Source organism: Rhinopithecus roxellana, chromosome 7 (genome assembly GCF_007565055.1).
Source record: "Rhinopithecus roxellana isolate Shanxi Qingling chromosome 7, ASM756505v1, whole genome shotgun sequence".
Lineage (NCBI taxonomy): Eukaryota > Metazoa > Chordata > Mammalia > Primates > Cercopithecidae > Rhinopithecus > Rhinopithecus roxellana.
The window spans coordinates 107,233,102-107,245,718 of NC_044555.1; the positions used below are offsets into that span (position 1 = coordinate 107,233,102).

Sequence of the window (12,617 nt, forward strand, 5' to 3'; positions counted from 1 at the left end):
AATGGATGCAGTCATCACTGAGTGCTGAGGTGGTAAATGACAGACACTGGAAGGTGTTTAATGAATCCTGCCAAATTCACTTCAAACCTCCAAATAATGGGAAAAAAAATAGATACTGTTTTAAAAGGACTCATCTCATAAGAGCTAAGCAGAAAGAACACCAAAAGGGCCTGGGCGCGGTGGCTCATGCCTGTAATCCAGCACGTTGGGAGGCCGAGGCAGGCAGATCACCTGAGGTCAGTAGTTTCAGACTAGTCTGACCAACATGGGAAAACCCTGTCTCTATTAAAAACACAAAAAATTAGCTGGGTGTGGTGGTGCACACCTGTAGTCCCAGGTACTCGGGAGGGTGAGGCAGCAGAATTGCTGGAACCCGGGAGGTGGAAGTTGCAGTGAGCCGAGATGGTGCCACAACACTCCAGCCTGGGTGACAGAGCGAGACTCAGACTCAAAGAAAAAAATAATAATAATAATAATAGATATGCAATATTTTTTTCACACTTACGGCACATATTAAATCAGGCTAGCCATATTACAAGTGCTCAGTGGCCACAACACACAGATCTAAAGATGAGCCCCATCTCTCTCTTTTCAAAAATTGTTTTAAACTTGACATTTTACTTGATTTTTGGCTGTAGTAAAAGAATTTCAAGCAATCTTACCAAATGGTGGAAAGTAATACTTTTCAATGAAGGAATGATGGGCCAAAACAAAGAGGTAAAGGAGGATCTGAGTTAGCACTATTTATTGAGAAATCTTCCCACGTTTCAGCTTATTCATTTAAAACAAACTTTTATTTTTAACTTGAACAAACACTGTCAAATACATGCATGACAGTTCGATGTCACTGGATATCACTTTTGATGTAACCAACTTTGCAACGATGTGTGTTAAAATTCCCACAGGCATCTGAAAAAATAAAATAAAAACAATGAACAACAGAGTCTTCTTTCTATTCTTCCCAACTGCAGGATGAAAGAAGAGAAAGTAAACAATAGCACGACATTAACCAGCACCAGTGACTTTCTAAATAGAAGAAAATGGCCAGCTCTGTGTATATCTGCAAGATTTGTGTGCTATATGTTAAACAAGTAGAGAAAACCACCTTTTCCCTTTGTAACTCACAAGCTTGGATATCAGGGTGCTTGTGGAACTGAAGGTTTCAGTCAAATGGTCACACCAACCTTGTCTGCCTAGCACTACAAAAGCTTGTTGCTTTTCTTTCTACATGAGGGTCCATTCTGAGATTTAAATAAATCTCTCAGGCTTCAACAGCCTGTGCTGGTTCCACAAATGATACTCCCTTACCCTCCCAGACCCTTGGTTTCCATATCTACCATGCGGGAATGAAGCTATTATGAAATACACGGCTGTGAAAATGCAAATAAATAAACAAATAAGAAAGAAAAATGTTAACCATTTAAATATACTCAAAGACAGATATACCTTAAGACTTAATTACCAATTCAGTGATAAACACACATTCTTTTCATCTGACTGTGACATAAAATACAAAAATATATAGCTAAGTAAATATTTAGGTATTAGTCATTCAATGTGGTCCTACTTGAAATTCTTAGCCTTTTGCTATTTGTAAGTAGTCACTTTGTAAAAGGCATTGAGTTGTCTCCTCGTTACTATGGGAGCCTGCATTTCTGTGGTCAAGTAATGACGGCCCAACTAATGCGTGTGGCCCAGCCAAGTTAGTGGCTGTGTCTGGCAACTGTTTTCTACACAAATATTGGTCTTGGTAGTAGGTCTGATACATTTACCACTTGTTAGCAGTCTTGCAGCTAGACGACGAAACACCTCAAACACGAACAAATGAGTAGCCATGAAGTATATTTCAGAACACACTGCAGTTCGTATTACTAGATACATGAATATTCTAGTAATATTTTAGGTAAGCTAAACTGAATTTTTAAGGTAATTTTAAACTTTTTCTTAATTAATTTACTGGGAATCTTTTTTGTTGTTAAATAAAACTATCAGCAACAGGTAAATGCCAGGAGTAGTCGAGTGATTCTCAAAGCTATACACAGATACCTGGATTTTCTCGGCTTCCTCTCTGCTGCATCTAGGTCCCCTTGGAGTTTTTCACCTTGTTTTCCGCATCCTTCTCTTTTTCTTGTTCTTTCTCTTCCTCGCCTGCAGCATCTTGGGCCTCTTCATCCCACTTTTCAGGCTGAGATTTAGTGACTCCTTTAGTGAAGAATAATACACACATTGGGACCAGACATTCACAGAAAATACAGCCCAATTTACAACTAGCAGCGGCATCCCGTACCCCACCCTCAGGAGAAGCAGGATAGGGTTAACTAAGGAAGGAATAGCTGGGCACCGTTCTACTGGTTCTCACAACAGTTCCATGGCCCTGGCGTTGCTCCTGCTTGATCACTTCCACAGGGACACTATCTCCCTTTTTTCCAGTAAATCTCCCACCCAAAGTTGCTGATTATTTCTCGTTTTTGGAGAAGAGATCTGAATCATCGGGTCTGGTCTCATTCTACGGTGTTTTGGTCAGAAGTTTGTTGGGAAAATATTTGTTTGCCTCAAAAGACAAATTCTATGGTGAAGCTCGTTGGTTCCTCACCCCCCTGAACGTGTCAGTTTTACCAAGGGCTCCTGTATCACTTCATTTGAAGGATCATCTTTCTACGAATCTTTACACTTTGAAAAGCCATGAATCCAAAAGGATGCCTGCCATTTGCCTGTTCTCTGCGTGCGGGTATCCCTTCTGTTTCCTGCAGAGCTCCCTCCTGAACCCCTATCTACCCGGCCATTCATCTGCGGGCTCGCAAATGGCATCGACGATCTCAAATCTCCTATCAAATACAGCTTGGTAGAGGGCGGCAAGTTTTCTCAAAACCATAGATTTCGTTAGAGAATTGGGTTTCGACTCACTGGGACACATTCGGCCTTAAGTTTCAGGAGTGCCCCGACCCCTGCTTCACCACCCGAGGCCCCGACTCCCCCTTCACCACCCGCTTCCCCAGCTGTGTCCGCACCGCGGCCCTGCCCAGAGCCCTTGGACACACGGGTCCCCACCTCCCCGCTGCTGCCGCTAGCCCGTTCCTCACCCTCGGGGGCCGTGGCCTCCTCTGCGGCCGGTTTCTCTGTGGCCTCCTCTCCAGGCTTCTCCTCTGCAGCCTCCTCCTGTGTGGCCTCCTCCACCGGCTCCTCTGCGGCCTCCTCCTCTGTGGCCTGCTCTGCAGCCTCCTCCTCTGTGGCCTCCTCCACCGGTTCCTCTGCGGCCTCTTCTGCGGGCTCCCTGGCCATCTCGGCCAGGTCGCCTGGCACCGCAGGCCCTGGGACCGACTCGGCCTCCTGGATCAGACCCAGGCCCTGGCCTTCCAGGGCTGCGGCCCCCGCGCCCAGCCTCTGGAGCGCCAGCAGCAGGGAGGGCTCGCCCCTGCGGTTGGGTGCAGCAGCGCGGGGCCCCAAGAGCTGGCGGCTGTGGTGACGGCTCGCTATCACGATGTGGTCGTTGTGATAGAGGCGGAGGAGAAGGGAGTGGACCATATCCAGAAACACAAAACTAATGCCCGCCGCGGGATAGCGACGGATGATCGCCGCCAGGTCGAGGTTGCCCGCCTCGTTCCTCTCTTCTTCCTCCTCCTCCTCCTCCTCTTCCTCTTCCTCGGCCGCGGGCCCGATGTCCGGGTCCTCCTCGGCGCTCCCAACCCCGTGGACTGTGGCCAGGCCTGCCGCCTGCTCACCCTCCTCCTCCCCGAGGCCTTCCATGGGCCCTGCGACTCCGACCACCTCGGCCGCAGGCACCATGTCTCTACTGTCGGGGCCGGAGTCGCCGCCCTCCGGGTTACCAGCTCCGGCCGCCTCGGCCTGCGCTCCCTCCTGGCTTACCGGGGCCTCCTGGTCCCCTTCGGTTGGGTGTCGGTCCCCTGTGGCAGACATGACACCAATCAGTACCTCAACTGGGGTGGCGAGCAGGCTGAGGTGACCGCGGTGAAGACGGTGGCCACTGAGGTGGCTACGGCTGAGGGGAGGCGAGGGTTTGGCCGCTGAGGGAGTAAGAGTCTGTCTCCTTATTGAGGGAATAAGAGTCTGTCTCAGAGGACACCCTAAGGTGGGAAGGGCAAGGAGCGAATCCCAGGAGCCCCCCACCAAGGCTGGCCTGAGAGGACTTAGACAAGGCGGGAAAGATTCCGGTTAGCAGGCGACAGGGGGCGGGACCGGAAGCGTCAATGAGGGGCTCTCAGCGAGCTGTAAGCCCATTTGCTGAAAACTTCAGATTGATGTATTCTGTGTCCAGTGAATGATCAAGGCCTTTTAGCTCTAGGACAAATCAGAATCCGGACTTTTTTTTTTTTTTTTTTTTTTTTGAAACCGGAGTCTTCTTCGCTCACCCAGGCTGGAGTGCAGTGGCACAATCTCGGCTCGGTGCATTCCCCGCCTCCTGGGTTCCAGTGATTCTCCTGCCTCAGCCTCCTCAGTAGCTGGGAAGACAGGCACAGGCCACCACGCCCCGCTAGTTTTTCTATTTTTAGTAGAGACAGCGTTTCACCACATTGGCCAGGATGGTCTCGATCTCATGACCTTGTGATCCACCCGCCTTAGCCTCCCAAAGTGCTAGGGCTACGGGCCTGAGCCACCGTCCACGGCCGAGCTCTACCTTTTCTTTGAGGCCTTAGTGTCCAGGGCTGCCCTTTTGGTCCACACAAGTCTTGCACTTTTAATTTTAGGGTTAGTAACACTATAGTAAGTCCAATGTGGAGGCACCCTGGAGTATGGGAACTGCAAGATGTTGACAGAGTCCACTTATTTCCACCTAGTAGTGGCTCATGCCAGTAGAGATAGTGTCATAAAAATGTTACCTAGTTCAGACCTAAGTAGTTGTGAAAACCTCCCAAGAAGAGACGTAGAATTTCAGTGATTTAATGTAGTCAATGCTACTTAGAAAAGAATGTGCAGAGTTGAAATGGATGCAGTCATCACTGAGTGCTGAGGTGGTAAATGACAGACACTGGAAGGTGTTTAATGAATCCTGCCAAATTCACTTCAAACCTCCAAATAATGGGAAAAAAAATAGATACTGTTTTAAAAGGACTCATCTCATAAGAGCTAAGCAGAAAGAACACCAAAAGGGCCTGGGCGCGGTGGCTCATGCCTGTAATCCAGCACGTTGGGAGGCCGAGGCAGGCAGATCACCTGAGGTCAGTAGTTTCAGACTAGTCTGACCAACATGGGAAAACCCTGTCTCTATTAAAAACACAAAAAATTAGCTGGGTGTGGTGGTGCACACCTGTAGTCCCAGGTACTCGGGAGGGTGAGGCAGCAGAATTGCTGGAACCCGGGAGGTGGAAGTTGCAGTGAGCCGAGATGGTGCCACAACACTCCAGCCTGGGTGACAGAGCGAGACTCAGACTCAAAGAAAAAAAATAATAATAATAATAATAGATATGCAATATTTTTTTCACACTTACGGCACATATTAAATCAGGCTAGCCATATTACAAGTGCTCAGTGGCCACAACACACAGATCTAAAGATGAGCCCCATCTCTCTCTTTTCAAAAATTGTTTTAAACTTGACATTTTACTTGATTTTTGGCTGTAGTAAAAGAATTTCAAGCAATCTTACCAAATGGTGGAAAGTAATACTTTTCAATGAAGGAATGATGGGCCAAAACAAAGAGGTAAAGGAGGATCTGAGTTAGCACTATTTATTGAGAAATCTTCCCACGTTTCAGCTTATTCATTTAAAACAAACTTTTATTTTTAACTTGAACAAACACTGTCAAATACATGCATGACAGTTCGATGTCACTGGATATCACTTTTGATGTAACCAACTTTGCAACGATGTGTGTTAAAATTCCCACAGGCATCTGAAAAAATAAAATAAAAACAATGAACAACAGAGTCTTCTTTCTATTCTTCCCAACTGCAGGATGAAAGAAGAGAAAGTAAACAATAGCACGACATTAACCAGCACCAGTGACTTTCTAAATAGAAGAAAATGGCCAGCTCTGTGTATATCTGCAAGATTTGTGTGCTATATGTTAAACAAGTAGAGAAAACCACCTTTTCCCTTTGTAACTCACAAGCTTGGATATCAGGGTGCTTGTGGAACTGAAGGTTTCAGTCAAATGGTCACACCAACCTTGTCTGCCTAGCACTACAAAGCTTGTTGCTTTTCTTTCTACATGAGGGTCCATTCTGAGATTTAAATAAATCTCTCAGGCTTCAACAGCCTGTGCTGGTTCCACAAATGATACTCCCTTACCCTCCCAGACCCTTGGTTTCCATATCTACCATGCGGGAATGAAGCTATTATGAAATACACGGCTGTGAAAATGCAAATAAATAAACAAATAAGAAAGAAAAATGTTAACCATTTAAATATACTCAAAGACAGATATACCTTAAGACTTAATTACCAATTCAGTGATAAACACACATTCTTTTCATCTGACTGTGACATAAAATACAAAAATATATAGCTAAGTAAATATTTAGGTATTAGTCATTAAATGTGGTCCTACTTGAAATTCTTAGCTTTTTGCTATTTGTAAGTAGTCACTTTGTAAAAGGCATTGAGTTGTCTCCTCGTTACTATGGGAGCCTGCATTTCTGTGGTCAAGTAATGACGGCCCAACTAATGCGTGTGGCCCAGCCAAGTTAGTGGCTGTGTCTGGCAACTGTTTTCTACACAAATATTGGTCTTGGTAGTAGGTGTGATACATTTACCACTTGTTAGCAGTCTTGCAGCTAGACGACGAAACACCTCAAACATGAACAAATGAGTAGCCATGAAGTATATTTCAGAACACACTGCAGTTCGTATTACTAGATACATGAATATTCTAGTAATATTTTAGGTAAGCTAAACTGAATTTTTAAGGTAATTTTAAACTTTTTCTTAATTAATTTACTGGGAATCTTTTTTGTTGTTAAATAAAACTATCAGCAACAGGTAAATGCCAGGAGTAGTCGAGTGATTCTCAAAGCTATACACAGATACCTGGATTTTCTCGGCTTCCCCTCTGCTGCATCTAGGTCCCCTTGGAGTTTTTCGCCTTGTTTTCCGCATCCTTCTCTTTTTCTTGTTCTTTCTCTTCCTCGCCTGCAGCATCTTGGGCCTCTTCATCCCACTTTTCAGGCTGAGATTTAGTGACTCCTTTAGTGAAGAATAATACACACATTGGGACCAGACATTCACAGAAAATACAGCCCAATTTACAACTAGCGGCGGCATCCCGTACCCCACCCTCAGGAGAAGCAGGATAGGGTTAACTAAGGAAGAAATAGCTGGACACCGTTCTACTGGTTCTCACAACAGTTCCATGGCCCTGGCGTTGCTCCTGCTTGATCACTTCCACAGGGACACTATCTCCCTTTTTTCCAGTAAATCTCCCACCCAAAGCTGCTGATTATTTCTCGTTTTTGGAGAAGAGATCTGAATCATCGGGTCTGGTCTCATTCTACGGTGTTTTGGTCAGAAGTTTGTTGGGAAAATATTTGTTTGCCTCAAAAGACAAATTCTATGGTGAAGCTCGTTGGTTCCTCACCCCCCTGAACGTGTCAGTTTTACCAAGGGCTCCTGTATCACTTCATTTGAAGGATCATCTTTCTACGAATCTTTACACTTTGAAAAGCCATGAATCCAAAAGGATGCCTGCCATTTGCCTGTTCTCTGCGTGCGGGTATCCCTTCTGTTTCCTGCAGAGCTCCCTCCTGAACCCCTATCTACCCGGCCATTCATCTGCGGGCTCGCAAATGGCATCGACGATCTCAAATCTCCTATCAAATACAGCTTGGTAGAGGGCGGCAAGTTTTCTCAAAACCATAGAGGTCGTTAGAGAATTGGGTTTCGACTCACTGGGACACATTCGGCCTTAAGTTTCAGGAGTGCCCCGACCCCTGCTTCACCACCCGAGGCCCCGACTCCCCCTTCACCACCCGCTTCCCCAGCTGTGTCCGCACCGCGGCCCTGCCCAGAGACCTTGGACACACGGGTCCCCACCTCCCCACTGCTGCCGCTAGCCCGTTCCTCACCCTCGGGGGCCGTGGCCTCCTCTGCGGCCGGTTTCTCTGTGGCCTCCTCTCCAGGCTTCTCCTCTGCAGCCTCCTCCTGTGTGGCCTCCTCCACCGGCTCCTCTGCGGCCTCCTCCTCTGTGGCCTCCTCTGCAGCCTCCTCCTCTGTGGCCTCCTCCACCGGTTCCTCTGCGGCCTCCTCTGAGGGCTTCTCCTCTGTGGCCTCCTCTGCAGCCTCCTCCTCTGTGGCCTCCTCCACCGGCTCCTCTGCGGCCTCCTCTGTGGGCTCCCTGGCCATCTCGGCCAGGTCGCCTGGCACCGCAGGCCCTGGGACCGACGCGGCCTCCTGGATCAGACCCAGGCCCTGGCCTTCCAGGGCTGCGGCCCCCGCGCCCAGCCTCTGGAGCGCCAGCAGCAGGGAGGGCTCGCCCCTGCGGTTGGGTGCAGCAGCCCGGGGCCCCAAGGACCGGCGGCTGTGGTGACGGCTCGCTATCACGATGTGGTCGTTGTGATAGAGGCGGAGGAGAAGGGAGTGGACCATATCCAGAAACACAAAACTAATGCCCACCGCGGGGTAGCGACGGATGATCGCCGCCAGGTCGAGGTTGCCCGCCTCGTTCCTCTCTTCTTCCTCCTCCTCCTCCTCCTCCTCCTCTTCCTCCGCTGCGGGCCCGATGTCCGGGTCCTCCTCGGCGCTCCCAACCCCGGGGACTGTGGCCAGGCCTGCCGCCTGCTCACCCTCCTCCTCCCCGAGGCCTTCCATGGGCCCTGCGACTCCGACCACCTCGGCCGCAGGCACCATGTCTCTACTTTCGGGGCCGGAGTCGCCGCCCTCCGGGTTACCAGCTCCGGCCGCCTCGGCCTGCGCTCCCTCCTGGCTTACCGGGGCCTCCTGGTCCCCTTCGGTTGGGTGTCGGTCCCCTGTGGCAGACATGACACCAATCAGTACCTCAACTGGGGTGGCGAGCAGGCTGAGGTGACCGCGGTGAAGACGGTGGCCACTAAGGTGGCTACGGCTGAGGGGAGGTGAGGGTTTGGCCGCTGAGGGAGTAAGAGTCTGTCTCCTTATTGAGGGAATAAGAGTCTGTCTCAGAGGACACCCTAGGGTGGGAAGGGCAAGGAGCGAATCCCAGGAGCCCCCCACCAAGGCTGGCCTGAGAGGACTTAGACAAGGCGGGAAAGATTCCGGTTGGCAGGCGACAGGGGGCGGGACCGGAAGCGTCAATAAGGGGCTCTCAGCGAGCTCTAAGCCCATTTGCTGAAAACTTCAGATTGACGTGTTCTTTGTCCAGTGAATGATCAAGGCCCTTTAGCTCTAGGACAACTCGGCATCCAGACTTTTTTTTTTTTTTTTTGAGACCGGAGTCTTGCTCAGTCACCCAGGCTGGAGTGCAGTGGCACAATCTCGGCTCGGTGCAATCCCCGCCTCCTGGGTTCCAGTGATTCTCCTGCCTCAGCCTCCTCAGTAGCTGGGACGACAGGCACAGGCCACCACGCCCCGCTAGTTTTTCTATTTTTAGTAGAGACAGCGTTTCACCACATTGGCCAGGATGGTCTCGATCTCATGACCTTGTGATCCACCTGCCTTGGCCTCCCAAAGTGCTGGGGCTTCGGGCCTGAGCTACCGTCCACGGCCGAGCTCTACCTTTTCTTTGAGGCCTTAGTGTCCAGGGCTGCCCTTTTGGTCCACACAAGTCTTGCGCTTTTAATTTTAGGATTAGTAACACTATAGTAAGTCCAATGTGGAGGCACCCTGGAGTATGGGAACTGTAAGATGTTCACAGAGTCCACTTATTTCCACCTAGTAGTGGCTCATGCCAGTAGAGATAGTGTCATGAAAATGTTACCTAGTTCAGACCTAAGCAGTTGTGAAAACGTCCCAAGAAGAGACGTACAATTTCAGTGATTTAATGTAGTCAATGCTACTTAGAAAAGAATGTGCAGAGTTGAAATGGATGCAGTCATCACTGAGTGCTGAGGTGGTAAATGACAGACACTGGAAGGTGTTTAATGAATCCTGCCAAATTCACCTCAAACCTCCAAATAATGGGAAAAAATAGATACTGTTTTAAAAGGACTCATCTCATAAGAGCTAAGCAGAAAGAACACCAAAAGGGCCTGGGCGCGGTGGCTCATGCCTGTAATCCAGCACGTTGGGAGGCCGAGGCAGGCAGATCACCTGAGGTCAGTAGTTTCAGACTAGTCTGACCAACATGGGAAAACCCTGTCTCTACTAAAATAACAAAAACTTAGCTGGGTGTGGTGGCATACGCCTGTAATCCCAGCTATTCAGGAGGGCGAGGCTGGAGAATTGCTGCAACCCGGGAGGCGGAGGTTGCAGGGAACCGAGATGTTGCCACAGCACTGTAGCGTGGGTGACAGAGCGTGACTCAGTCTCAAGAAAAAAGATAAAGAAATAAAAACACCCAACCGACAGGCTTCTTAGGCTGTTTCAAGCAATAACCCAAGACTTCTTGTTGATTTCAAGACCTACTTAATGAAGGTTCAAGTAGTAATTATTTTTGAACATTTTGGAGAAATGAACTGTTATTTTATATTCATTGTATGAATGTTTTTGTCGCACTGCAACTACTGTTTGAAAAAAGTTGTAGGTAGCATATTTCATGTATTAAATTCAAGAGTACTAATACCATTAAATCTTTTCAAGGCGAGTAGGTAGTTTTTGTACCTTTCATCATCTCATGAAATTTCTGTGCTTCTGTTTTTCTCTAGTTTCACCTAAAAAAGGGGCATCGTGCTGTCATACGTCATTGGTTTAAATCTGGAAGGCAATGTGGAAAATTTCTAATCCAAAATACTTACTATTAAAACAGCAAAACCTAGGCAGAATCCCAGTCTGAGGTCTAGAGTTGGCTTTAATATTTGCTTCCTGATGGGAAGTTGGGAAAGTTACTTATTTCTATGCCTCAGTTTTATCATTTGTGAATTTAGGATAATGATTCTCTAGCTACCTCCCAAGATTAATCTGAGAATCAAATAAAATAATGGGATGAAAACCCTTTTCATACTGTAAAGTACTATACATATATATGATTACATCAAAAATAATTTTTCCCTGTTCTTAAATTATTGGAGTGAAGCTATCAGGTATATTTGGCCCACTGTATCCATGGATTCTGCATGTGTGGATTCAACTAACTGTGGATCAAAAATATTCAGAAATTGCATATGCACTGAACATATACAGACTTTCTTCATGTCATTATTCCCTAAACAATATAGTATTACAACTATTTAGATAGCATTTACATTGTATTAGGTATTACAAATAATCTAGAGATGATTTAAAGTATACATGATAATGTGCATAGGTTATATGCAAATACTATGCCATTTTATATCTGGAACTTGGGCATCTGCAGATTTTAGTATCTGCAGGAGTTCTTGGAACAAGTCCCCCATGGGTAACTAGGGGTGACTGTAGTCTCTCAGGCCTTCAGAGAACCCTCTAATTTGGATTTGGAGGAATTAGTTTTTTTCCTAGCTACATGGAGTTATATACTCCCCTGGCTAATACCCTGATTTCAGTCAAGATTTGAGTGAGATAGGTAGATGGAATGAGATGGGATTATATTTACAATATTAACTATTTGTTGAAAATATTTCCCAGATTGATTTTAGCTTCTAAGTTGGTTAATGTTTCCAAGTATTTAGTTTTTCATTTATGTGTTCCAGAAGTCTAATAATATTTTATTTTTAATGGTTTTGACTTCACTGTAAATTTGTAAGTCTTCTTGTATGGAGAATTTTATTTTATATTTTCTTTTTGGGGATCTTCTTAATGTTTACCTTTAGCTCCTTAATGCATAGTGTGAGATTAAAGTCTCAGATGATTTTTATTTTGAACAGCTCATCTATACCACCACTTATTGAGTAACTCTTCCCCTGTATACTGATGTGTGGCCATGTACTCTTTAGCACTTTCTCTAAAGGTAGAAAAAATGCAAGAGAAAAAACTCATTTTCCCCACATCTCAGAGCTTGAAATGGCCTTTAGCTATTGAGTCCAAGTTTATTCTTTTTCAAGTGGAAAAATTAAGGCCTGGAGTAGTTACATGGCTTTCCAATGTCATACTACTCAATGGAGGAGCCAGGAGTAGAACCAATATCCTCTGACATTTAATCTGAAATTGAGACAGGCATGCTTATTGTACATACAGCTTCAGGGGCAATTTGATGGCACAAGGTTAATTACCCAAATAAATAAATGGTTATGAGTTGAGGGTCTCTGAAATTCAGGCAAGCCTGTCCTCCTGACTCTGAATCAATCAGCAAATATTTACTGAATACCTACATTAAATGCCTTGTGTAAGACCTTGCCAGGGACAGAGAAGCAGGTGCCACCATCTCTGGCCACAAGAATCTTGCAGTCTATTTGGGAGAAAGGATTGTGTACTGAGAATGGAGGTAAAAAAGCAGCACCTGACATTCAGAGCTGGCCTGGCACTCACAGCTAAACCATCTTATTCTCCTACTGGATATAAACAATAGCATAGAACACCAACATCAGACAGGATCACTCTGTGTCCATGATAAAAAGAGACAAAGCAAGGCTACTTTATAATTTCATTCAAGCAGAGAAAAATGAAGTCATGAAATA

General features: G+C 46.6%; 2 protein-coding genes across 5 annotated transcripts; both read right to left on the reverse strand.

Annotated features, from left to right (window-relative positions):
• Positions 1-2,077: 2,077 nt before the first annotated feature.
• On the reverse strand, positions 2,078-4,141 carry LOC115898767 (cancer/testis antigen 47B-like). Of its 2 annotated transcripts, none has more exons than XM_030934685.1 (3): positions 3,175-4,141; positions 3,081-3,123; positions 2,078-2,202 (listed from the first exon to the last, which is right to left on the reverse strand). In XM_030934685.1, the coding sequence occupies exons 1-3, from the start codon at positions 3,913-3,915 to the stop codon at positions 2,078-2,080; spliced, it is 909 nt and encodes a 302-aa protein (XP_030790545.1). In that variant the 5' UTR covers positions 3,916-4,141. The 2 variants fall into 2 exon arrangements, with proteins under 2 accessions (XP_030790545.1, XP_030790546.1); XM_030934686.1 differs by having other exon boundaries at positions 3,081-3,099; positions 3,166-4,141.
• A 1,573-nt stretch (positions 4,142-5,714) lies between these two features.
• On the reverse strand, positions 5,715-8,931 carry LOC115898733 (cancer/testis antigen 47A-like). Of its 3 annotated transcripts, XR_004058422.1 has the most exons (5): positions 8,179-8,226; positions 8,113-8,127; positions 8,019-8,061; positions 6,985-7,140; positions 5,715-5,848 (listed from the first exon to the last, which is right to left on the reverse strand). XR_004058422.1 is itself a non-coding variant. In XM_030934530.1 (4 exons), the coding sequence occupies exons 1-4, from the start codon at positions 8,929-8,931 to the stop codon at positions 7,016-7,018; spliced, it is 885 nt and encodes a 294-aa protein (XP_030790390.1). The 3 variants fall into 3 exon arrangements, 2 of the variants coding, with proteins under 2 accessions (XP_030790390.1, XP_030790389.1); XM_030934530.1 differs by lacking the exons at positions 5,715-5,848; positions 8,179-8,226 and adding an exon at positions 8,257-8,931 and having other exon boundaries at positions 7,016-7,140; positions 8,113-8,154; XM_030934529.1 differs by lacking the exons at positions 5,715-5,848; positions 8,113-8,127 and having other exon boundaries at positions 7,016-7,140; positions 8,179-8,931.
• Positions 8,932-12,617: the final 3,686 nt, after the last annotated feature.